Source organism: Equus asinus, chromosome 20 (assembly GCF_041296235.1).
Source record: "Equus asinus isolate D_3611 breed Donkey chromosome 20, EquAss-T2T_v2, whole genome shotgun sequence".
NCBI lineage: Eukaryota > Metazoa > Chordata > Mammalia > Perissodactyla > Equidae > Equus > Equus asinus.
The window spans coordinates 55,663,389-55,688,648 of NC_091809.1; the positions used below are offsets into that span (position 1 = coordinate 55,663,389).

Sequence of the window (25,260 nt, forward strand, 5' to 3'; positions counted from 1 at the left end):
CAATTTAGATCAAAATGACTTTTTTTTTTAGCAGAGGGATGAGTGGATGACTGTTGATTTTACGTCTGTTAAAATTGTGTCATCATCATCACTCAAAGCTGAAAAGGAAACTATAAGGAAAACAGAGCAAGAGAAAACCCAAGCACTTGAACAGGTAAGAGAATATTTAAAATGCTTTAGCTTTCTAATTTGCCTTTAATAAATCGATAAGACATTTATATAAATGCAGTTTTACTTGTGAAATATTATTTATCCTTTGTGGTATTTAATAAAATTAATAGGGACAACTATGAAATGTAGTATGTTTTTTTAAAATAAGTTCCCTGTAGGAAGTCAGTTTAGTGGTTTACTGGATTTATAAATCTAGGGCATATAACTATGTGTTTATGATTTGAGGGCTTGAACTATGCTACCTTTCTGGCCTGAAAATCTTTAAGGTGAGAATTTATTTTAAAGTGTTCTTGAGTTGGTAGTGCCTTGAAGTGCTTGGCAGAAGTAGCCACCAGTGCTTTCTAAAGGATCACACTGTCCACCTGGGCAACACAGATTTCCCAGAAATAAGTTCTATGGAATATAAACTCATAATTTCATATCACAAAATACATGAAATACAGGGATAGTCCTTGAATGAGAGTCATCTAAAACAGTAAACAGCAGAATTAGACCCACAAAACTTTTTATCTGTTGGAAGTTGTATGTCTTACTTCAGCTCTCTGTGCTTCGTTTATGTCATCTGTACTGGAGCTGAGTTAATAATTATAATGAACTGCAGACAGCCCTTGGAACTAAGAGCCATTTAAGCTTAGATATTATTAGGGTTCAGGCCCTCATTTACTCTTGCCTGGGCAATTACAATAACCTCTTAATTTGTTTTTCAGCATCCTGCAAATGATATCAGGTTAATTTTTTCAAAGTACAACTTTGATCATGGTATTATTCTCTTTAGAAGTCTTCAGTGATACAAGTTAAGGAGAATGTGTCTTGCCATTTCGAATGTTTCCTTTCTGGTGTAAGAAGTTTCACTGGCGTATTTCATGCTACCACCTTTTCTCATTCTGTCTTTGAGGATATGGACTAAATTTTCTATTGGTTAATTTGGAAAGAGTAAACTGGGCGTATTTGGTTTAGCTCTGCCTTTCCTGCTTATGGAACAGGCTGCCTCCAGAGACCGTGTGGGGAATGAGGTAAGGTGGGGGTTGGTTCAGTGCTTTCTTTACCTGGGAAAGTCTGCCTCAGTGTGGGGTTCAGCCCATTTGGCTTTCACTGAAAGAAAAATTCTCTTCTAATTTAGTCTTCATCAACAATAAAGGTAATTTTGTCTTTTATTTCCTTTGCTTTTATTTTATTCCTTAACTTGTTCAAAGCCTGGACTGAGAAGAAAGGTCCTGTATTTATTGTTTTTCATTAAAAACCCCAAAAAGGTGACTGCAAAATAGAGTCCAAACTCATTAGATTGATGTTTCAGGCAAATTTCTCTCTCTTAGGTAATTTGTACCTCAACCAAATTAATCACTCGGCCTCATATTTCTGTACAGATTCCTGTGTCTGAATTTTCGTTCATCTGGTTCTTTCTAGGTGAATTCCCTCTATCTCTGTATGTCTGCATCCTCTTTATCCTTCAAGGCCTAACTGAATATATATTTTGAAATTCTTCCTCTTTCCCTTGACTGAAATAAATCTCTCTTCCTTTATGTTTCCGTAGCACATTATTAGCTCCTTTACTATATATAGTATTTGTAGTTTTCTGTAAAGTACTGAAATTTAATAGTCTTATCCTATTTCCCTTATGATATTATAAATTTTTTAAGAAACTGTTTTGTTTATATCTCCCTTAGCAACTAGTATAGAACTCTGCATTTCTTAGGTGCTTTTTTATATATTTGAAATTGTAGATTACTGTTCTTTTCCCAATGAATTTTCCTTGCTGCTCTGTAAATCCCTGGATTTAGTTCTGAAGTTTGATAAGCTGTAGTGATTTTTGATTTTTGCTTAGGTCGGAATTCAGATTGTTGTGTAGAAGTCAGTCATCTAGACTGGTGAGCGCGACTAGCCAATTTTCAAACATCTGCACATCAGCTTGAGTATGTTGTTCTCTGCACGTCATTATATGCTTAAGACATAGTAAATATTTGGTTTATTTTGAGAAGAAATGGCTGTTGCCTTAAAAACAAATGTTAATTCTTGTAATGGGAGTGAGGATAAAGTGAAGATAATGGGAAGAATTCCAAAATAGTGGTCCTTAACTGAAGCTTCTGTGTGAAGCATGTTGATTTTACATCTTTTCCTGATATTGAAGATGTCATTTCTTTGGTGTTCTAGGCTAGTGCTTTTCAAAATGTGGGTTATGAAATTAATTTATTGCGATCAGCATTTGAAAATATAAGATATCAGCATGTATTACTTGTAATAAAGATATATTTTGTTTCCTGAAACCTTTGCTTTGGACACACATATACATAAAATCTCTCTGTAAGTCAAGATTATAAAAGTTTGAAAACCTTTTTGAAAAAACTATGTTTTTTGCATCTTTTTCTTTTCTTTAAAGATTTTATTTTTTCCTTTTTCTCCCCAAAGCCCCTCCAGTACATAATTGTATATTCTTCATTGTGGGTCCTTCTAGTTGTGGCGTGTGGGACGCTGCCTCAGCGTGGGTTGATGAGCAGTGCCATGTCCGTGCCCAGGATTCGAACCAACGAAACACTGTCTTGCCTGCAGCGGAGCGCGTGAACTTAACCATTCGGCCATGGGGCCAGCCCCTTCTTTTTTTTTTTTTTTAAAGGTTGGCACCTGAGCTAACAACTGTTGCCAATCTTCTTCTTTCTTTTTTTTCCTCCCCAAATTCCCCAAGTACATAGTTGTGTATTTTAGTTGTGGGTCCTTCTAGTTGTGGCATGTGGGACGCCGCCTCAACATGGCTTAATGAGTGGTGCCATGTCTGCGTGCAGGATCCGAACTCTGGGCCGCCAAAGCGGAGCACGCGAACTTAACCACTCGGCCACGGGGCCGGCCCCTGCTTATTTTTCTTATGGGGTTGCCTTTTTCTTACTAATTTTTAGTAGTTCTTTATATATTCATTCCTTTGTCTTTTGTATACATTTTCAGATAATATCTCATAATTTATCTAGCCTGTTGTCAATGTTCCTCCTCAGCCTTTTAAAAAATCCTATTGAGTATCTGATGTGTATCTCTTTGACTGTCTAGATGAGACCACTGGAAGAAATTCCTTGATTATAGATACTGTGAGATTTTGTAATAGGCTAACAAGGGAGGTGACAGTCTTTTTTGGTACAAACTACTCTAAGAAATCAAATCCTTATGGTTTTGTTTATCCCTCTAAGTTAACCTTTAACTTAAATTTTGTCCTTTAAAGCTTCTGTACTTTTTTTGTCAGCTATGGATACTTTTTAAAAGCTTTTTTTAAAAGAAAATTTATCCAACATTTTGTTTTCAATAGCATGGTTATTTGATATTACTGTAAACTACCATTTAACTCTTTCTGTTCTTCTTCATCTAATTGCCATTATTAATTCTAATAATTGCCCTTATTAGTTCTAAGAAGCATTTTCTGACCTCCTGAGATCAAGTTAGGTACCCCTAGCATGTGGTTCTATAGCACCCTTTACCTTTGTCGGACTTACCTATGTTAATATTGCTTAATTGTTTTTCTCCTTTCTCTAGACTATAATTTCTTTGATGGCAAGGACTACGCCTAGTTTATTTTAGTGTCAGTGCATGACATAGTGCACAGGAGGCACTTGAATTATAATTAGGCTGTCATCATCTCTTTTCTGATAGCTATTATAGTTTTCTGACTAGATTCTTGTCTCTAATCTTGCTCTTCTCGTCTTTCCTCCACTCGGAAATCAGTTTGCTCTTTGTGTAATACAAAGCCGATCACTTTTGTGACTCACCATTGCCCCAGCATAAAACCCTAATAGCAGTTTAAAATGGCTTGTGTGGCCTAGTTAATGTCTTATCCCTACTCACTCATGCTTCTAAGTTTTAGCCAGCCTGAATTAATTCAAGTTCCTTGAAAGTGTTGTGCCTTTTCTTTGCTCTAGGGTTTTATGAAAGCGCTATTATTCCTTCTACCTGGACCATCTTTATGCCCTGTCACCCTAACAAAAGAAAATGTGGCTAATTCCTCTTCATTCTTATGCCTAAGACCGCACATGTTACTTCCTCTAGGAACTCTTTGATCCTTCAGTGTGAGAGGGGCTTGAATTCTGTGCGGCTTTAGCACTGTGTGTACTTCTGTCTTCAAAGCACATCTCAGTTACTTGTTTATTGTCTGTATTCCTATCTCGTAATCTGCCAAGGGCTGAGTTAGGCATATTGGGTGTTGTATCTCGTGCATGTAGCTCAGTTCTGATTTGTGTAGGCATTCAATAAAAGCATTGAATGAATGTTAATGTAGACATTTATTTCTTGCAAGTTGCAGAAGAGTATGTCTTAAAAGAGTATTTTAAATATTTGTCCAAGGTTACAACTGTTAACTGAATCTCAGATTTATTATTTATTAATATATTTTATGATGAGGTTTTTTTAAATTATGACCTTTAAAATGTTTTCTTCTAGTCCAGACTGCTGGAAAGAGAATTGAATCCATTCTGGAAGGATGGTGGGACAGGTCTTCCACCAGAAGACTGTAATGTATCATCAGTTACTAAAGGTATTCATATGTTTTGGCTGTGGACACACAGGCATTTCTTATTACTTGGTATTAAGACAATGATCTGAGTTTGTGGGTAGATTGGCAAGATGTATTATGAATTCCAAAAATGAATAATAACCCACATCAGATTTTGCGATTTATTAACTCCAAAGTTTATCACTGGTTATTTAAGTATTTCTGCTTGATGCTGTAATTTTGATCAAGTCTGGAATTTTCTGTGTCTGCTTCTGTATTGGCAAAACAATGCTGGTTATTGATTATCTGATGTGAAATTTGTATGGCTTCATATTATGAGCATCTATGGATGATTTCGAAAGGTTCAGTTTACATATGACAAAACATTGATAAAATATTTGCAGTCTGGGGCTGGTGCGGTGGTGTAGCGATTAAGTTTGTGTACTCTGCTTTGGTGGCCTGGGGTTCACTAGTTTGGATCCCGGGAGTGGACCTGTGTACCACTTATCAAGCCATGCTGTGGTGGGTGTCCCACGTATAAAGTGGAGGAAGATGGGCATGGATGTTAGCCCAGGGCCAATCTTCCTCAGCAAAAAAAGAAAAAAAAGTTTGCAGTCTTTTGAGGTCTTATTTAAATTATTAGTACTTAGGATTATTTATGATATATTTTGGAACAAATTAAGTGAATATGTATTTTTATGCTTGATAATGTTTTCATATCTGAGTTTCTATTTTGAATGGATTAATACAAAGTATCATTCTGTGAGGATAATAATAGTGCTTTGGTTTGTTACATTCTATAGCAAAATGTAAAAAGTATTAAGTCTGAAATTTCATGAAAATAATGTATAAACATTAAAGATGTGGTTTCATATCTTCAGAAATTCCTACTTTGCTAGCATTCATAAAATTTTCATTGACCTTAGGATAGTGCTGTTACTTTCCAGCAGATGGAGACAGAATATCTGTCACATAATCATACTTTATACCATAATTTAAAAAATATTTATATGCCAAATAAGTGTTGCATTGACAACTCTATGAAAAGTGTATTTAATTACAATTAACCCAGTATACAGATAGTATTGTAAATTATGATGTTATCTTTTCATGTTAGGGATTTATTTGTAGAATATTTTCCTGCTTTTTATACATTGTTTGTATTTTGGCCATTTGTTAAAATTCTTTTGTATTTTATGTAGAGATGTCCCTAGAGCCACCTTATATGTACCTTTATAGTTTTTATTTAGCAGTTTACTTAAGTTAATAGTCATTGTAACATTTTCTTTATTGCCTTTCAGCATAGGCAGATATATCTCTGCTGGGGGATATAATATTAGCCGTAGTCATACAATGGTCTCTTTGAAATACTGTTTTTTAGAAACTTAAAAAATAGTTTGGGGAGCAGTAAGTTAGCTCAGTGAACCATTACTGTATAGGACTGATTTTATGATCTAAGCTTTTACCGCCTATATTGTCAGAGGACTGTCAGTACATTCATCTATGGGGAAAACTTAGAATTGACAAACCCACTCTTTGAGGATTTGCAGTCAGCAGGTTCTTAACTATACTGGGGAAGACCCAAAGTTCCACCTTAGGTGGTATCTTTCCCCTCACTGAAACAGCAGAATCAAAGACGCTGGGAGAAAAACCCTACATAAAGGTTTTAGAGAGCCTTTCTCCTTTCCCCTTCATATCACACTTTCCTTTCCCATAATCTTTATTTAGAAGGAGGGAAAATGACAGAAAGCTTCTGTCTGTGAGAGGCTCAGATCCCAGAGTTGAAATTGTTTTAAAAAATGATCTGCAGGTTTTTCTGCATATGCGGATAGTGGAGTTGTTGTGTTTAGACCAGTGGTAGGGCTGCAATGGTTAGGCGCCAAAGGTATTGTAACATTGGTATTAACGAGGTACGTGGAGATGACATAGTGTGTTTCGTTAAGGACTCTGACTTTGGACTTTAGCTACTTGGGATTAGAATTTTGTCATTTCCACTTATGATTTTGGGAAAGTTTCCAGACCTCTCTGAGTCCAGTTTACTCATCTGTAATGGTGAATAATGATAGTGTCTATCTTATATAGTTATTGTGAAGATTAAATGAGAAAATCTTTTAGCACAGAATCTGGAATATAGTAAATAATAATGATGACAATGGCAAATACTTGTCCTTATGATTAAATGTTTTGGGAAGTTTTTTTTTTTTTTTTTTAAAGATTTTATTTTTTTCCTTTTTCTCCCCAAAGCCCCCCGGTACATAGTTGTATATTCTTCGTTGTGGGTCCTTCTAGTTGTGGCATGTGGGACGCTGCCTCAGCGTGGTTTGATGAGCAGTGCCATGTCTGTGCCCAGGATTCGAACTAATGAAACACTGGGCCACCTGCCGCGGAGTGTGCGAACTTAACCACTCGGCCACGGGGCCAGCCCCTTGGGAAGGTTTTATCAACAGTTTTTTGTAATGATTGAGGCGCTATATTTTCAATAAATAATTCATTAACCTTGATTTTTTTCCTTAGAGAAATTTAGGTGGAAAAGTAAGTAGACCATTTGCAGGGTCTATACAAAATTATTTTTAATCTATTTTAGTAATGGGAATATTTGTACAATTTTAAACTTTAGGTGGCACATTTATATATCAGCTTATTTTCATAGCAACCATGTGAAGATAGCAAAGTAGATGTTGTAATTTTATAGCTCAGGAAACTAAGGCTAAGAGTGGCCAGGTAATTTGCCTGTAGTCGTGTGACAGTACTAGAACCCAGGTCTTCCGAGTCCTAGTCCAGGGTTAGTTACTTTAGATTCTTCCTTAGAAGGCTGCATTTGTTCCATGTAGTTTGTAGAAATTCTTGTTTACAAACTCTTTCGATATGTTTTTGTTCTTCCTATAGGTTTTTTCTTCTGTTTTTTTTCTTTTTTTTTTTGCTTCTCGTTTAGAATCTTTTGAGCTGGAAGAAATTTCACAGGTGGTTTAAATCAACTGCCTTGTTTTACAGATGCAGAAGCAAAGGTTCCAAGAAGTTAATGACTTGCTTAAGATCACAACTATTTAGTAGTAGCAGCAAGACTGAAATCTGGGTCTCCTGTTATTTAATTTATTGCTATTTTTATATTATCCTATCTTCTGAGAAAAATAGGGAATGTATCCTAGATTCATTTGGTTGTATTTTGTCTATAGCAATATAACTTTTAATTATGATGGATGCATATACTTCAGTCTCAATTTTTGACTTATAAAAAACATATTTCAGATATAGGTATACATTAAGTGCTGCATGCCAATGAACTTTCTATAATTATTTGATATACCTTTATCTCAGTATAGAATAGAACAGGGACTGCGACTTAAGTTTTTACTTCCTACTGTGCTTAACAAATTTTAGTTAGTAAATATTCACTGTTTGTTAGATTGAATTTCCTGCTACATGATGCTGTAGGTTGGTATTTTTTGTTTTCTTTTTAAATATTAAATTTGGTGATTTCTCTTGTTAAAAATATTTCATTATTGACATCTCTAATTATAAGATTAATAAGATTATTGAAATAGAACATAAATTCAACTAAAGGTAACATTATTATATAAATATTTCTAAAGTGTGGATTTTACTCATGACTGAATTGGCTGAACATTTTTATTCCTGTTAAATTTCCTTGATAAATGTCAACATAGAGGAATAAAAGCAGTCTTACTTTTTCTCTGAGTTTTTTTTCTTTTTCTAAACTGTGTTAATGGCGATTGTTCAGGGAATTTTCACTATGCTTATCGGCACTTCATCAGTCACAGAACTCTTCGGAATAAAGAATTTAATTATATAGCTGGGACATTAACACTGTAAATTGCAGACTTAGACTCTAACTTTCTTGGGTAGTTGCATTGTTAATTTTGAACTCATAAACTATGTAAATAAGGGAAAAAAGAGCAAGAGCAAAATAAACTTGAATGAAAAATGAATCATTGAGTTAACTAGAGATTTAGGTTTTGAAGTATAATATATTTTAGACCTGTAAAGAAAGAACACATTATCTTAGAAGAAATTACTAAGATAAACGTTGAGATTAAAATGAGGAACTAGAATTAGTTGAGGATTGAAAAATCTGTTTTTTATTTAAGTAAACTTTTTATTGAAGTTTAACACATACTCAGAAAAGTACACAAAACATAAGTATACAGACTGATCATTTTCACAAAGTGAAAATGCGTGTAATCAGCACACAGTTTTAGAAACAGAACATTATTAGTATCCCAAAAGCTCCCTTTCTGGTCTTTCTAGTCAATAGCTCTTGCCGGAAAGGTAACCACTATTCTGTTTTCTAGCACGAAAAATGAGTTTTTCCTGGAATCATACACCCTATCCTCTTTTGTTTCCTGCTGCTTTTGTCCACATTTTCAGATTCATTCATGTTGTTGTATAGAGTTGTAGTTATTCATTCTCATTGCTGTATAGTATCTATTTTAGGAAGATATAATCTATGATATATATGTCTATTTTACTGATGATGAACATTTGGGTTGTTTTCAGGCTAGGATTACTGCAGATTTTTCTGCTGGGAACATTTTTGCACCCGTCTTTTGGGGTCTGTGTGTGCACGTGTTTTGTTGGTTATAGAGCTGGGGTGATGTAAAGCAGTCCTATTCTGGGCGAGGAAAATCAGAGCAGAGTTTTGGCTTAAGTTAGATTTCCTCTTTATGCATATCAAAAGTTTGATGTATGTAGAAGTAAATATAGGCAGCTTAATAATTTTGTTGAAGACATTCAGTTTTTATAGTTGGTAATCACGACTAAAGTAGAATAATTTGGTTTAATATAAATTTCAGCATTATTGTCTATAATTTCCTTATTTGTTCTTTGTACTGTATTTGAGATAGCTTTCCCCCCATGTGTGTATCTTTATTCCTTATTTATTTCTGGGAATGCCCTGCCTATTCTTATCTTTGTTCGTAGAAATCCAGGTCATTTGTTTGAACCTGATTTGTGAAATTTTCCCAGACCTCACATTTAGAAGTAATCCTTCCTTTTCTCATTTTTCTATAGCTCTATATCTTTTTGTAATCTTTATCACATATTATCTTTATTCTAATTATTTATCCTTTTATCTTCATTCTCTTATATTACAGTTTTTTTGAGGATAGCTTTATTTATTTTTTCCTTGCTCAGAGTTATAAAACTCTATACCTTGCATATTTGGGTATTCAGATATATGTTGAATTTAAATGCTGTTATGATTTTTATATGTTCAAGGAATAATATTTTATACTTAAGACATCTTCATAGAAACAATAAGTATTCTGTCATAACCACATGAAAAGTATAACTGACATTTAATATTGGAATTTAGTTTCAGTGGTAGAAGATGGTGGTTTAAGCTGGCTAAGAAAGTCTTATCAAAGAATGAAAGAACAAGCTGAGAAACAACATAGAAGTTTCGAAGATATTGTAGCTGAAAGATATGGGGTGAGTAGTGGTAGTAAGGAGATATATGTTATTTTCAGAGTTATATGAGAAATTGTCGTTATCTTTGTCAGTGTTTTGTGTGCTGAAACAGTTTTGAATTGGATTGGTATTAAATTTAAAATATATATACTGTTGAAGCTATTTTCTGCTTTTCATAATTATGCAAACTTATGGAGCATATTTTTATTGACATAATGAATATAAGACTAAAGTAAGTAAAATGTAAGTGTGTGTGTTTAATGTAAAAATAATATTTTATCATTGTGAGAAAATTTAAATGGTACAGGAAAGCCTCCATAGTATACCCCTGGAGGTAACCACTGTTGAAATTTGGGTGTATTTCAGTGTATTTGGTTTATTGCAGAGTTTTTGTTATGTTTGAGTTTTGGAATGTAACTTTCTTTTTAAGAATATACTTTTAAAACAATGGAACCATGCGGCAATACACAATATTTTAGAACCAGCTCCCCCATTCACCGGGTGTGGATAATCTTTCTATTTCAGTAGCTATTGATATCCTTTTTAAAAATTATTTCCAGAGGAAAGCAGATTTAGAAAGTAGTAAGGTTTTGAAAACATAGGCAAGCCAAAAAAGAAAAAAAAAAGGAGAGAGAAAACTCATCCTTACTTTTAAGAGTATCTTTAACATTTTAATGTGTATTTTTCCAGATTTTTTTTCTGTTTGTTATATACTTTTAAAATAGTTTCATAAAAGTAGGCTCATAGAATACTTCCTGCTTCTTTCACTTGCTAATATAGACATATTTGGATGCCAGTAAATATAAACATTTTAATGACCTCTTAGTATTTCATCTGTTTATGTGGTTTTACCATTATTTGTTTATTTAATTGCCAGTGAGGGGACATTTATATATTTTTATTTTTTCCCCTATTAAGTAGCACTGTGCTGACCATCTTTGTCCAGTGCATTTTGCATACTTATCTGATTATTTTCTTAAATGAATTATTAAAAATGAAATTGCTGTTTTAAAGGATATAGACATTTGAAGTAAGATATATATTGCCAAATTTCTCTACAGAAAGATTGAACAAATTATATTCTTATTAGAGTGACTCTTTTATTACATGAGTTTCAACAGTAGGATTATCATTCTTTATAGTCTGTGCTACTGTGATTGGTAAGCAAACTTTTTCTTTGGTTTTATTTTTATACATTTGTTTACTACTGAATTGGAATTAAAAAAATTTTTTCTTGACCATTTGTGTTTTTTAAGTGAATTGATTATTGATAGTATTTACCCATTTTTCCTTTGGGACATTGATTTAAGATCTTTAAGTAAATCTTTTCAAATTTCTTCCTCTTAGTTTCATGTTTGTTTTTTACTTTGTTTATATGTGTGTGCTATGGATATATTTTAAATATTTTTACCTGACAAAATCCATCAGGTTGTTTTTTTCTCATGACTTAATTCTCTATTGTAATTCATTGACAAGCTTTCTTCACTCCCCAAATGATAAAAATGTGCACCTATGTTTCCTTTGAGTAGTTGTTCAGTTTTATTTTTTTATGCATATCTTTAATCTTTCTGGGATATGTATTTGTGTATGGTATAAAGTAGATATTTACCTTTCCTTAAGTCTTTAGATTAGTTGTTTACAATATATTAAATGAATCATTCTTTTCCCACTAATTTGAAATGGCACATTTATTATATATTAAATTGTCTTGTATGGAATGAATCTGTTTTTTTTTTTTTCCCTTTTTTTTTTTTCTCCCCAAAGCCCCCCAGTACATAGTTGTATATTCTTCCTTGTGGGTCCTTCTGGTTGTGGTATGTGGGACGCTGCCTCAGCATGGTTTGATGAGCAGTGCCATGTCCGCACCCAGGATTCGAACTGACGAAACACTGGGCCGCCTGCAGCGGAGCGCGCGAACTTAACCACTCGACCACGGGGCCAGCCCCGGAATGAATGTGTTTTTTACTCTCAAATCTATTCCGTTAATTTTTCTGTTGTTTCCTAGAATTAGTATCATACTGTTATGATTATTGTAGTTTTCAGTAACTCATTTAGATAGAGAATGATTATTGAACACCTATTCTGTGGCAGGATAAGTCTTTTATTAGTCATTAAAAAATTGGCTTTTCAGAGTCTGGCTGGTGGCGTAGTGGTTAAATATGCATACTCCACTTTGGCAGCCTAGGGTTCACAGATTTGGATCCCCGGTGTGGACCTACACACCACTCATCAAGCTATGCTGTGGTGGCATTCCACATACAAAATAGAGGGAGATGGGCACAGATCTTAGCTCAGGGCCAATCTTACTCAGCAAAAAGAGGATTGGTAACTGATGTTAGCTCAGGGCCAATCTTCCTCACCAAAAAAAAAATAGAAAAAACCAATTAAAAATTGTCTTTTCTTCTTATGTGCTCATTTATTTTTGTTAAATTTAGAATTATTTTGTCAAGTTCAAGCTCTGCAGAAGAAAACGTTTTTCCAAAATCCATAATAAATTTACAACTCTGAAATTTTGATTTAAATTTAACTAAATGTATAGATACATCAGGGACACTTAATATCTTTATAATGTTGAGAAATCTCATCCTAAAATATTTCTCTAGTCGTATTTATATTCTTAAATGAACTTCTCTGTGTAGTTATTATGTGTGTGTTGTTAAGGTTATTTTTAATTCTTTTTTTTAATTGTATATTACATTTTTTTCCCTTATGTTTTCTGACTGGATGTTGGTGATAGTCTGCCAGTTTTCTAAACTCTTGTCGTTAAATCTAACTTTTTTTTTTAATTGGGTTATCTGGGAAAATTGTTATATGCAAGTGATGATTACTTTTGCTTTTCCCCCCTCACTATTATAGTATTTAAACTTTCTTGTCTTCTTGAGAGAATTTCAGAACTTTGATAAAAGAACTGGAAGTTAGTTTTCTTGTCTTCCTGTGTTTAAATTATGACTTCCTGCATTTAAGATGAAGATTATCATGTTTAAAAAGTATCCTTGCATTCAAAGTTTAGTCAGAGGTGCTTTTTTGTTTGTTTGCTTTTGTTCTTAAGTTAGGAGTGGGTGTCTAATTTTCATGAAATAACTTTTATGGAATCCTTTGAGATGGTGTGATTTTTTTCCTTTTACTTTTTAATGAGATGAATTACTTTAATATATTTTCCAGTGTTGGACCATTCTTGCGTTCTTTGAATGATTCCCAATTTGATCATGGCATTTCCTTTAATATACTAATGAGTTAAATTTGTTAATATTTTATTTTGAATTTGTATCTTTATATATATATGGCCTTTTGTTTTCTTTTTATCTTATTTTTATTGTTTTCATAGTAGGGGTTATTAAATTTATAATTTTAATTGTGAAGTTTTATGTAATTTCTTAATGCTTTAGAACAGTTATAGAGTGAGGCATTTTGACACAGTAGTTAAAAACATTAGCTTTGTAGTCAGATAGTCCTGAATCTCAATATCAGGTTTGTTACTCTTTTGATGTATGACCTCAGCTTCCTTTTTTTTCTTCTTTTTTGTGGAAGATTGGCCCTGAGCTAACACCTGTTTCCAGTCTTCCTCTTTTTGCTTGAGGAAGATTGTTGCTGAGCTAACACCTCGGCCAGTCTTCCTCTATTTGATGTGGGATGCCCCCACAGCATGGCTTGATGAGGAGTGCTAGGTCTGCGCCTGGGATCCAAACCTGCAACAGTACTGTTATTCTTGTTTTGTAAATGAGGAAACTGAAGCAGACAGAGGTTAAATAACTTAACCAAGATTACATGGTTGATAAGTATATTTGAACCTAGGTATTGTTTCTAAAGCTCACGTAAGTGATGCAAAAAATGTAATATAATAAGCATTGGATAAATTGTGGTAACTGCTGTTTTTGTTGTTTTTATTATTACCATATTTTATTGAATCTAAGGAGCTACTAATTGTAGAGACACCATTATTTCATGTATCACTAAAAAAGGAGAAAGCTGCCTATGAGGAATTGCTTTCTTTATGAAAGTATTCTCCCCACCACTGCCATCATTTCTATTTTATTCATGGTGTCATTAAGTTTAAGAAACACATTAAACCTCTGTTTTTTTTTTTCTTTTGAGGAAGTTTAGTGCTGAGCTAACATCTGCTGCCAATCCTCCTCTTTTTGTTGAGGAAGACTGGCCCTGAGCTAACGTCAATGCCCATCTTCCTCTACTTTATATGTGGGACACCTGCCACAGCATGGCTTGACAAGTGGTGCCGTGTCCACACCTGGGATCCGAACTGGCAAACCCTGGGGCGCCAAAGTGGAACATACAAACTTCACTGCTGTGCCACTGGGCCAACGCCTAAACCTGTATTTTTAAAATAATTTTAAAATATGACATGTTATAGATTGTCTCTTCCTAGTCTAAGATGGTAACTTTAGGATATTTTGATCCTCCATCTCACCTGTTAGATTTTATTGAAATTAGTTAAAATTTTAATTCTAGTTTATTGCAAATTAAAAACATATCTTTTATTCTTGACAATTGTACTCAACTTCACAACTGCAAGAACAATTATTTAGACCTAACCATTATATTTGCCATTTGGTTTATAGCATGCCTTCCTTTTTTCAGAGATCTTTGCCCTTATTCATTTATGGTTTGACTTAATGATCCTGACTAATTTTTCCCCCCGAGTTAGTAAGTGACTTGCTTTCTGATTCCTTGTGATTTTGCAAATGACTTTCTTTTGTCCATACCAGGGAAGGATAGTTGGACTGTGAACTGAATTCTCTATATAGAATTATTGACTTATAATTCTTTTCAAAATTTGATCTTTATTCCATTATCTTCTAGCACTTAAGTGTTGTAGATGAAAAGTTGATAACGGTCTTACTTTCTGTCCTTTCTAGGTAATATGTTATTTACCTACTCCTATCCATTTCCGTGCTCATTACTCCCTCCTTCCCCTGCTCCAGTCTTTGTGAATAATTTTTGTGTGTGTGTGTGAATTTTGAGACTCAGGCATTAGAGTTTTTTTTATGTATGAAGCTTTGTATGCTTCACTGTCTCCCCTCCTCTAAGGCTATTGGATGAGTCCTTCAGATCTGGAAAATTATCTGGGGAAATCTTCTTATGTTATTATTACTTTGTTAGCGTTTTCTTCTATCATCTTTGCTTTTTCTTTCTGGAAGTACTAGTATACATGCATATTAGATTCTTTAGAATTAATTGTCCATGTGTCTTTTTCCCTTATAACTTACATCTATTTACCATCTTTTCCTAAATATAGAGAATTCCCAGGCTAATGCTGAATTGACTAATTTGGGTTCAACATTTTCTGTTTTTCTATTCATTATCTGTGTGTTTTTAAATACACAGTTTTCATTTATAAGTCTTTCTTGTTCTTGATCTGCTCTTTTTTCATGAGAGTCTATTATGTTTTAGCAGTGTAGTAGTCTCTTGAATCTCACTGATAGTAGGAATTATTTAAAAAAAATTTACATCTTTACTGTTTTCTGTATTATATTTTGTTTTAGTGCTAGGTGTTTCGTCTAAGTAGCTTCTCTTGATCTCTCAGATTTTTTTTGTTATTTTAGTAATTTTTCGTTAGTTACTCTTTTTTTTTTAAGTTCATTTTAGAGTAGTGTATTAGTTTGCTAGGGCCGCCATAACAAAGTTCCACAGGCTGGGTGGCTTAAACAACAGAAATTTATTTTCTCACAGTTCAGGAGAATAGAAGGCTAAGGTCAAGTTGTCAGTAGGTTTGGTTTCTTCTGAGTCCTCTCTTCTTGGCGTGTAAATGGCTGCCTTCTCGCTGTGTCTTCACGTGGTCTTTTCTCTGTACGTGTGCATTCCTGATACCCATGTGTATCCAACTTTCTGCTTATGAGGACATGGATCAGATTGGATTAGGACCCAGCCTAACGCCCTCTTTTTAACTTAATCATCTCTTTAAAGGCCCTGTCTTCAAGTGCTGTCATGTTCTGAGGTACTAGTGGTTAGCACTTCAACACATGAATTTTGTGGGGGAGGAGGGGCACAATTCAGCCCATATCAGGTGAGATGATTACGTGGGTCTTTTTTTTCCCTTTCTTGAGTTTTTCTTTCATTGTGCTGCATGATAGTGTATCATGACACAAGGGCATATAGGGTACAAGTGATTGAGCCTTTTTTAATTTTAGATATCTTGTTTAACTTTTTTCCTTTGTAGTCGATGGAAATATTTCAGTCAAAATTAGAAGACGCTGAAAAAACTGCATCCACAAAAGAAGATTGTAGACGAGAACGGTGGAGGAGACCAACGTATTCAGATAAAGCACAAGGTAGCCAAGAAAGTAGAAAATCAGACTTGGTGAAATATAATAAAACTTCAAGAGATAGATATAGCACAACAGATATTGCAAACAGTTTCAATAAAGATAAGTTTAGTGGTGATGCGAAAGATAATAGATCTGGGTCTTCAGAAACATGTAGAAAACAGTCTCATCCAAGGCAAAATCAAGAATTTTCTTCTCTTGGAAATCTGAGACCTAAATTCTTAAGACCCTCTGATGATGAGGAACTGTCATTTCATTGCAAGGGCAGAAATTTTGAACCACCTAGTTCATCTTCAGCACCAGTCTCTCGGGATTCTATGCATCGTGGTTTTCAGAAACCCACAGAGAACAGTGAGGAAAGTTTACCATCATGGAGCCAATCTGATGGGAGAGAAGGAAACAGCAAACATTCATATCAAAAGCCAAGAGATACCAGTTGCAGTGCTGATGATCGTCCTGTTTCAGAAGACGCGCGAGAAGAATCACAGGATGAAAGCTTGAGAGATGACACTCTGAAAAAAGAACATCTACAGGACACAAAGTCTTCATTTGCTGGGTATTTTGTCATTTGTTTTTTAAACTGATAAATGAATATTAAAGTCCAGAGTATTCAAAGAACTGAACTGCATTTTTAGGACATCAGTTATTAATTAGATATGAGTTATGATTTCCTGTTTCTTAAATTTGATGGAAGAGATAACATGGACACTTAACAATTTAGTAGTTTCATTTTATGGATTGCATTTCATTTCACAGTTTTATTTAACAAAAAGAGCTAGAAGAATTCAGTAGCTGTGTTTGCTCAAACTTTGTTGCTTTTTTGCAATTTAAAAAGCAGTGAGTTAATAATCCTTCCAAATGGATGTGCTACAGGAGATATTTTGGTAGATTTTGTTAGTGCTGTCATATTACTTTCAAAGGAAAATACTCTGCTGTTAAGTGTAATCATAATTGTATATATAGCCTGCTGGATTACTGAAGGAAAATATGCTGCCATAGTCCAAATATGAAGTGAAAAAGATAGGTGGAAGATTGTGCAGAGGGAAGCATGGGTTATGGTGGTTGTTTTGCAGAGAAAGAAATAATCACTTTTGACAATTGACAGGTTTTAAAGGTAATGTGAGAGTTTTAAAAGCAAAATATACGTAGGATAGTGGTTGTACCTATAGTGATTAAGAAAATAGGTAGCACTTACTAGTTTTATTATTCTTGTACCTATTGCACTTACATATAGGGCTGGGAAAGTAGAACAAGAAACCCAGGTTGAGTGGGATCATACCTGGGAGAGCTTGATTCAACCATTGACTGGCCCTATTGGAGATAGCTGTAAATAGAAAATAAGTATTCAAAGGATAATGACTAGCTTATTTGAATAATCATTAGGATATGTTAAAAAAAATACCACCAATTGAATGGGACACTAAGGGAAGAAGTTTTAGGAAATGATAGAATTCAGTGATATGTCTGAGTATTGTCATTTGGGGATGTGAGTCTGGTAAATTACTTTTGTTAATGACTCCATCTGAAGCTGTGGATTATAAAGCACAGTGTGTAGCTTCCAGTGGGAGGAGGCTGGCAAATCTGGACTGAGTGATAGGAGCCCCAGGCAGATGAGCTATGGTTCAAGTCAAGGCTTTGATCTCAGGAAACCAAAGGAGAAATCCAGTCGTATTGACTGGATAAACATGGCAGGGATTAGAGAGTGTCTAAGGCTATATACATATATGGTTCTGCAGGCTTCACCCCGGGTATTCTCGGAGGTAGACTGTTTCCAGGCCCCAGTTGCTAGTGGGATGAAGCCCATATTTCCTGATATCATTAGGGTTGGCTTAGCATTCGGGCAATCTGTGGGTCTTCTGTAACTGCAGCTAAGCAGAGTCTGTGAAACAGTCTTGCACTGTTAGTATTCATTCCATCTGATTCTCTAGTAGCTTCATATTTGTATGTCATATTTAAATTGTAAGCTTCTGATAGATGTACTGCAATATAGGCACTCACTAAAAGCTATATTTTTTGGTCTGAAGACAGTATTCTTTGTTTGCTGTGTTAATTTTGATGTTATAGTGGGTTTGAGGCTTTTCATGAATTCCATGATTGATTGGAGAGGGAAGGAAGAATCTAGGACTTATCCACATATGTGTGAAAGAAAAAATAATTCCTGAGCATGTAAAGTGGTGTAAAGTGAAAGACCAATGTAGGACCTTGAAGAATGCCTATTTTCAGGGGCTAGAAAGATTCAGTGAAGAGTTGTTAGAAGCTGTTAGTTTGTCTGAACATTATCCTGAGTATATGTTGAATTCTTTATACAATGCCAGAATTCTAGAGACCCATAGAAGCAGTGAATTTTAGCACTAGGAAAAAAATCAAAGAACTAATTTTAGAACTAGAAGAAATCACAGTCTGACCCCTGCATTTTCCAGATGTGTAGAGTGAGGCAGCTGAGGTTGTGATGTGCACAGTGTTATGTAACTAGGGTTGCCAGATTTAGCAAATAAAAAGTAAGTCCCTTGCAATATTTGGACATACTTATACTAAAAAAAATTTGTTGTTTATCTGAAATTCAAATTTAACTGGATGTCATGTATTTTCTCTGGCAACTGTTTATAACATTTAGCCATCTCCTGGGTCTGTGACCTTTTTAAAAGAGATAATATATATATATATAATATAATTATATATATATAAAACTTAATACAATATGTATTTAAGTTACGTAGCTTCATAATATATACTGTTCTGAACCTTGTTTTTTCCCAATTGATGCATCTTAAAGACCTTTTTACATCAGCTCATATGTATGTACTTTTTTCATTTTAAAGGCTGTTTAATATTCTATTGTGAGACTTAGATATGAGCTAGTATTTCTCAGTAGTCTCCTGTTGATGGACTTTAGGTTGTTTCCACTTTGATATTCTTATAAACAGTGCTGCAGTGAATAGTTTTGTATATATATCTTTGCACACTATTTAAATTGAACTGTAAAATTCCAAAGAGTGGAAATGTATTTGTATGTTTTGTTGTATTAACCACTTGGCATTCTTACCAGTCATATGAGAATGACTTTTCCCTTACTTCCTTGCCAATAATATTATGAGCTTATTTTAATCTTTTCCATTTACATGGTTGAGAAACATAAATTTTTTTTTTTTTTAAAGATTGGCACCTGAGCTAACATCTGTTGCCAGTCTTCTTTTTGTTTCTTTTCTTCTGCTCCCCAAAGCTTCCCGGTACATAGTTGTATATTCTAGTTGTAGGTCCTTCTGGTTGTGCTGTGTGGGATGCTGCCTCAGCATGGCTTGACGAGCAGTGCCATATCCATGCCCAGGATCTGAACTGGTGAAACCCTGGGCCGCTGAAGCAGAGCGCGCAAGCTTAACCACTTGGCCATGGGGCCAGCCCCCATAATCTTTTCTTGATTTGCATTTTTTTAAGTATGGGGAACTTTGGCATATTTTTATAAATATTGTTTATTTTTATTTTATTTTTGGTAACTAGTCATATGTTTTGCCTACTCTTTTTATTTTTGGAAGATTAGCCCTGGGCTAACTAACATCTGTGCCCATCTTCCTCTACTTTTTATGTGTGGGATGTCTGCCACCGCATGGCTTGATAAGTGGTATGTAGGTCTGTACTCGGGATCTGAACCCTGGGCTGCCAAAGCAGAGCGTGTGACTGTAACCACTATGCCACAGGGCCGGCCCCTGTTTTGCCTCCTTGTTGAGTGTTTTATTTTTGAGAGCTATTTATAGTTGTCATGTAATGTAAATAATTTTTTCATCATCTGTAGATTTCCTTTTTTCTTCTTTCTTTACTTTCGTGTTTTCATCCGTTCTTTCATTCATTCATGATCAGATTTATCACTCTTTTCCTTTGTCCTTTTTAGGCCTTGCAATTATCTTAAGTAGCCAGTAAACATCCTCCAGTAGTGGCCCCTGTGATAAAGAACTTTAACTTTCTTATTCTTAGAACTGTGTTTGTATATGTTTTTATTTTGTTGGAAAATATATTATCTATGCACTTTCAAAAGTTTGAAACCTAGTGTAGTATGTATTACAAACAAAAACTAATGTGATGTCATTAATTTAGATTTTATAAAGTTAATATCAGGATCTAACCTATTTTATATAATATTTTAACCTTTGGATGTCATTCTTGGCAGTGTTTGCTGTGGTAGCCCAGAAGGACAAGAGAAGGGAAGCCACGTTCTGGAGGCTTTGGCTATAGTCGTGAGATCCTTAGATAGGGGAGAAAATTTGAGAACAGTTGGTAAGAAAAGAATACTTAAAGCAAGGAGATCTGTGAACACTGCCAGCAGGCAAAGAATAATTGCAATATACTCAAGGTTTCTGAAATGTCATTGGCTGGACCTCTTTTAATTACTTCTTCTTAGGGAGTTTTCAGCCAGAGTTGCATGTGCGTTTTTGTGTGTTGTAAAGAGAATACATTTTAATGGGAAAATAAGATTTACTTTTTAGAAATTAATTATAAACAGGATTTCTGAAATACAAAAGTAATCCTGGAAAATGAGAAACAAGTACTTTTATCTTTTGGTAGGATAATTGCAGATGTTATGGTGATGTTTCTTTCAAAACATCTGATCATCTTTATAAACACTTAGGGAAACTAAGGAAAAGTGTGTTCCTTGCTGTTTGCTGCACAGCAGTGTCTTTGCTGTGGTATAAACAAAATAAAATAATGTATTCTTCAGTCATTGTGTGCCCAACAATTCTCAATGTCTTTATTTGATACTTATTACTGTTCTATTAAGTGTGTTGAAGTATCTGTTAATATTGAAAATACTAGTACGAGATATTCAGAATTCTTGTATATCATCTCATTTATCCTCATTTACTTTCCATCTACTGATAAATAATTTAATTCCTGTTAGAAAACTTCCCCACCTCCTCAACAAAAGATGTGTGGAGTATGAATTTCATGATAATGAAAGTAGCCTCTTTTAATGGTTCCTTGAGATTCCAGTTATCTCATTGAAACTTGTGAGCTTTGGCTGGACTTCAGTATACCTTCATTGCCCTCTCTCTTGATTGAATCTTTAAGCTTGCATAATGAGAAGTGAAGGGAAGAGTAAAGTAAAATGTCAAAGATGTACCTTTGGATGGACAATAATAGAGGTCTTTGGCTATTTAATCAAAAATATTATCATTGTAAAAGAGGGTTTATAAGCCAGATTTCAGTAGGCTAAATTAAGATTATGGGTTATGAGATGGTAGAGATAGAAAGTATATGTGGGAGACATGGGTTAAATGAAGTGCCTCCCTCACTCTCCCTTTTTTTTTCCTTTAGGGTGCAGATACTTGAATATACTTATATTTTAATGGAAAAGAGTCAGTATCAATTTTAGAAGAAGCTAAACATATAGAGAATTGATAGATGGGATAATTGAGCAAGATCCCAAGGTCAGTGTGGATGAATGTAGGATCCAGTAAACTCAACAAGTAGAAGGATTAGCCTGGGGTGGAAATGTTAAAGAAGAGGAAACTGTGGCTAACGATTGTGGGTGACATGAGAAAATTATAGGAATTCTTACTTGATGACTTAGGTAAGTGTTTTTCAACATATGATCCCCAGAACATTGGTGTTTTCTTTTGGTCTATATGGACCACAATGAGTTTGATAGCTTCAGGAAAGAAAAAAGTGATGTTAACAGTTTTCTTCACACACAGCTAACAAATTGAAACATGTCATTGTTATGGCTTACTGCTATTAGCTTATTTTATTTTTACCAAAAATATTCATGAACCTTTGGAACAAAATTACCTTAAAATTATTGGTCCATGTGCACATATTTCCCTTAATTAATCCTTGGAAACTGAAAGTTTGAGAAACAGACTCTGTTTCTTTTACTCATTTAAATTTGGAAAAAAGTGTCCGATCTGGTTTGACAAGGGATGAAGTAACAAGGGGAGGGTATTTTTGTATCATAGATCTACCTTGGAACTTAAGTTAGATGACTGACAAATTCTTTCTACCATTCATCTTACATTTACTGAATGCTTCAATTTCCTATGTCTGATGGTACAAAAATAATTATAACCTAGGATCTGCCTTAAGAAACCCACAATATCAAAGAGGCAGTTATGTAGACGTGAACAAATGTGGTACATAAATGTTAGGATATTTATAGTTACAGGTATAGGGGCTTACAATTACATTACTTACATACAAGAAGGGGTGATTATCTCTCCTGGGATAAGATTAGAGGGAACAGAGTCCAGGAAAGTAGTGTAGGGAAAGTTGTGAGGTCTTGAAGGATGAACCTGTTAGGCAGTAAGTGGGAAAGGGCGATCAACATGGAGGGAAAAACATGGAGACGTGAGACAGTGTGGTATAGTTGAGCATTTGTAAATAGTGTTTTGGAGCGTTGGATGCAGTAGCTCTCTGAGGGAAAGGTATGTCTCTTTCTAGTCTTTGCATCTTTAAATCCTGGTAGAATGCTTAGCATACAGTAGCCTCTTGATAATTTATGGATATAGTTGATTGGGAGGAAGATGGGTAGGCAGGTATTGCAAATATTGCATTGTACACTCTGTAAACAGTTCCAAAAGTCATGCTTATGAGTTGGACAGTATTCTATGAGAGATAGGAAAGAAATATCTCAAGGCTTTGAAATAGATAGATTTGCATTTTAGAAAGATTCCAAGGTAGTGTGAAGGTTAGATTGGGTAATGGAACAGACTTAAGGCACATATACTGGTTAGGAGGCTATAGTTGAGAGACAAGGAGTCTTGAACCAAAGGAGTAAATATGTAGAGAGGAAGAGCTTGAGTTGATATCCATGGCTCAGTGATAAAGCTTTTAATTCTGTGGCCTCTTGAAAGGATTTGATTTTTTCTTATCTGTGTACCAGCTCTAGGTATTCTTTTTAAAACTTTTTAAAACTGTTGAATTTTAAAGATGGTGAATGCTGGACTGGTTTGAGGATTCTTCTTTGACTCAGTAATTTGCTCTCAGTGGCAAAGGGAACGAACTATTATTGAGCACCAGATTAGATACTGTGTTTGGAATTATATTACTACAATTAATGTAATTTTATACATTACTGTATTTAATTCTGAGAATGTGAGGGTAGGTATTAATCATTTTCTCGATTTTATAGCCTCAGAGAGGTGAAGATATTGCCCAATCTCATGAAGCTAGTAAATGGCCAAGTCTGGATTTGAACCCCTGTCAGTCTAACTCCAAAACTCCTTTTCTCACAGTACTAAGAGGGTCTTCCCATTTCTTGCAAGGAAGGTGCAAGGTCCTGATTGGCATTATAAGGAAACACTTGTAGTCCTCCATGAAAAGCTTGCATTAGGAACTCTGAGAATTTGATTACTAGTTGGTTCTTCAGGTACTTATACTTTTATTTTTACCCATATCTGTTAGTAGGCATGAATATATTGACATATTGACATTTGATATAGTAGTTTGTTAACACCCCTAAAATCTTTCTGAAAAGAAGGAGCTGGATTGATGGATGGCTTTGGCCTTCATTCTTCTGATCCTCTCAAACTTAAGCCTGCTTGCAAAATGCCTTATTTTCTGAATGACTGAGCTCAATAAGAAATCCTGTGTGCACTTGTCTTGTGTCTGGATTATAATAAGCATCTATTGCATTAACAGAGAAAGGTTTTGAGAAATATTGGGGAAACTACCCTCATATCCATTTTATCTTTCCTGAGTTCTTTATTTTCTCAGTTGGCTGGTGTTGAGATAAAAGATGGATTAACTAGACATAACTTTATTGGAAAGAAAAACCTGGTCAGGCACTTAAGTATTTGGCAGTGAAGAAAGGCAGAAAAAGCAGCAGAAAAAGCGGCCAAAAAGTTTCTTACTTAGGAAGGTGGGCAGTTTGAGAGGCAGACCCTGGAGCAAGCTGACTTCATGGGGAAATAATTGCACTAATACTCTAAAAGGGTGTGAATTGTGGTTATTTAATTTGTTTTGCATTATACATACATATAAAAATTTAATATCAATAATTTCCACTTAAAAGGAATAGTAAAATTTCAAAGCAGAGAATTTTGGAAAGTTAATTGAATGGGAGAGAATGCAAGTTGAGGAAAGTTATATTGATTAGTAAGTCAAAATTTTTATAGAAATATGATTGGGTTGCCTGAAATTCAAATAAATCACATTTGCAATACAATAAAAATGACATGTACCTCAGAATTTAATTTGCAAAAAGTTACTGAAAAATGTTTTCCATACAGAAAAGTGCAACTAATGATACAAGCAATATCTCACTCCATAGAAGCATATAAAAAGTAATAATATTCTCCTACTTACATGAATGCAGTGCCCCCATTGTTTGTCTTAATTGGTTTTTAAAATGTAGACCGAAAGAACTTGAGGGGAACAAAAAAATGTTACTTTGTAATGGTGCTTTGCCTGAAATATTTCAGGTTTCTTAGTCCGAGCACCAGAGTAGTGCCTCTCCTTTCACTAATATGAGAATAACTGGTTTTTTAAATTTCTGCAGAGAGTAATGTCTTTTTTTAAAAAACTCAAATGCTGTCTATTAAAAACTTTCTGTCTCTTTGTCCAAAAGGAATTCACTGTTTAAAAATAATTTCCATGTATGGTTGTTAGGTCAAATTTTGATTTGGAAGTCTGTTTATATATTTTGCTATTACTTGCTCAGAATGTATGTTGAAAACTCATGTTAATTTCAGTAGAGTATGATGAAATCTAGGAATTCTGGAAATCTGTCACCAGTACCTGCCCTGAGTTGCATAAACAGTTACTTAGGCTTAAAGAGTTGCTTGTTGCTTAGTTGCTAAAAAAGAAAAGCCCCATCAGTGGTTAGTAGTTCCTCAAAGTAGTTGGGAAATCCTTAAGACAACTTTGTATACCTAGTGCTTACTTTTGAAGTTATGCTGGCCTACAGGAACTAAGGCAGCATGTTGAGACAACATGTTG

General features: G+C 34.4%; 1 protein-coding gene across 6 annotated transcripts in view; it reads left to right on the forward strand.

Annotated features, from left to right (window-relative positions):
• The window catches only part of CWF19L2 (CWF19 like cell cycle control factor 2), a 117,317-nt gene that overhangs the window by 23,107 nt on the left and 68,950 nt on the right, over positions 1-25,260 (forward strand). For 3 of the 6 annotated variants that reach the window (XM_014860779.3, XM_014860782.3, XM_070490357.1), the window contains exons 5-8: positions 32-154; positions 4,579-4,672; positions 9,963-10,078; positions 16,230-16,891. In XM_014860779.3, the coding sequence (XP_014716265.3) occupies positions 32-154; positions 4,579-4,672; positions 9,963-10,078; positions 16,230-16,891 (995 nt within the window). The remainder of the gene's footprint in view (positions 1-31; positions 155-4,578; positions 4,673-9,962; positions 10,079-16,229; positions 16,892-25,260) is intronic. The other 3 variants (XM_014860780.3, XM_014860785.3, XM_070490358.1) reach the window with 1 other exon arrangement.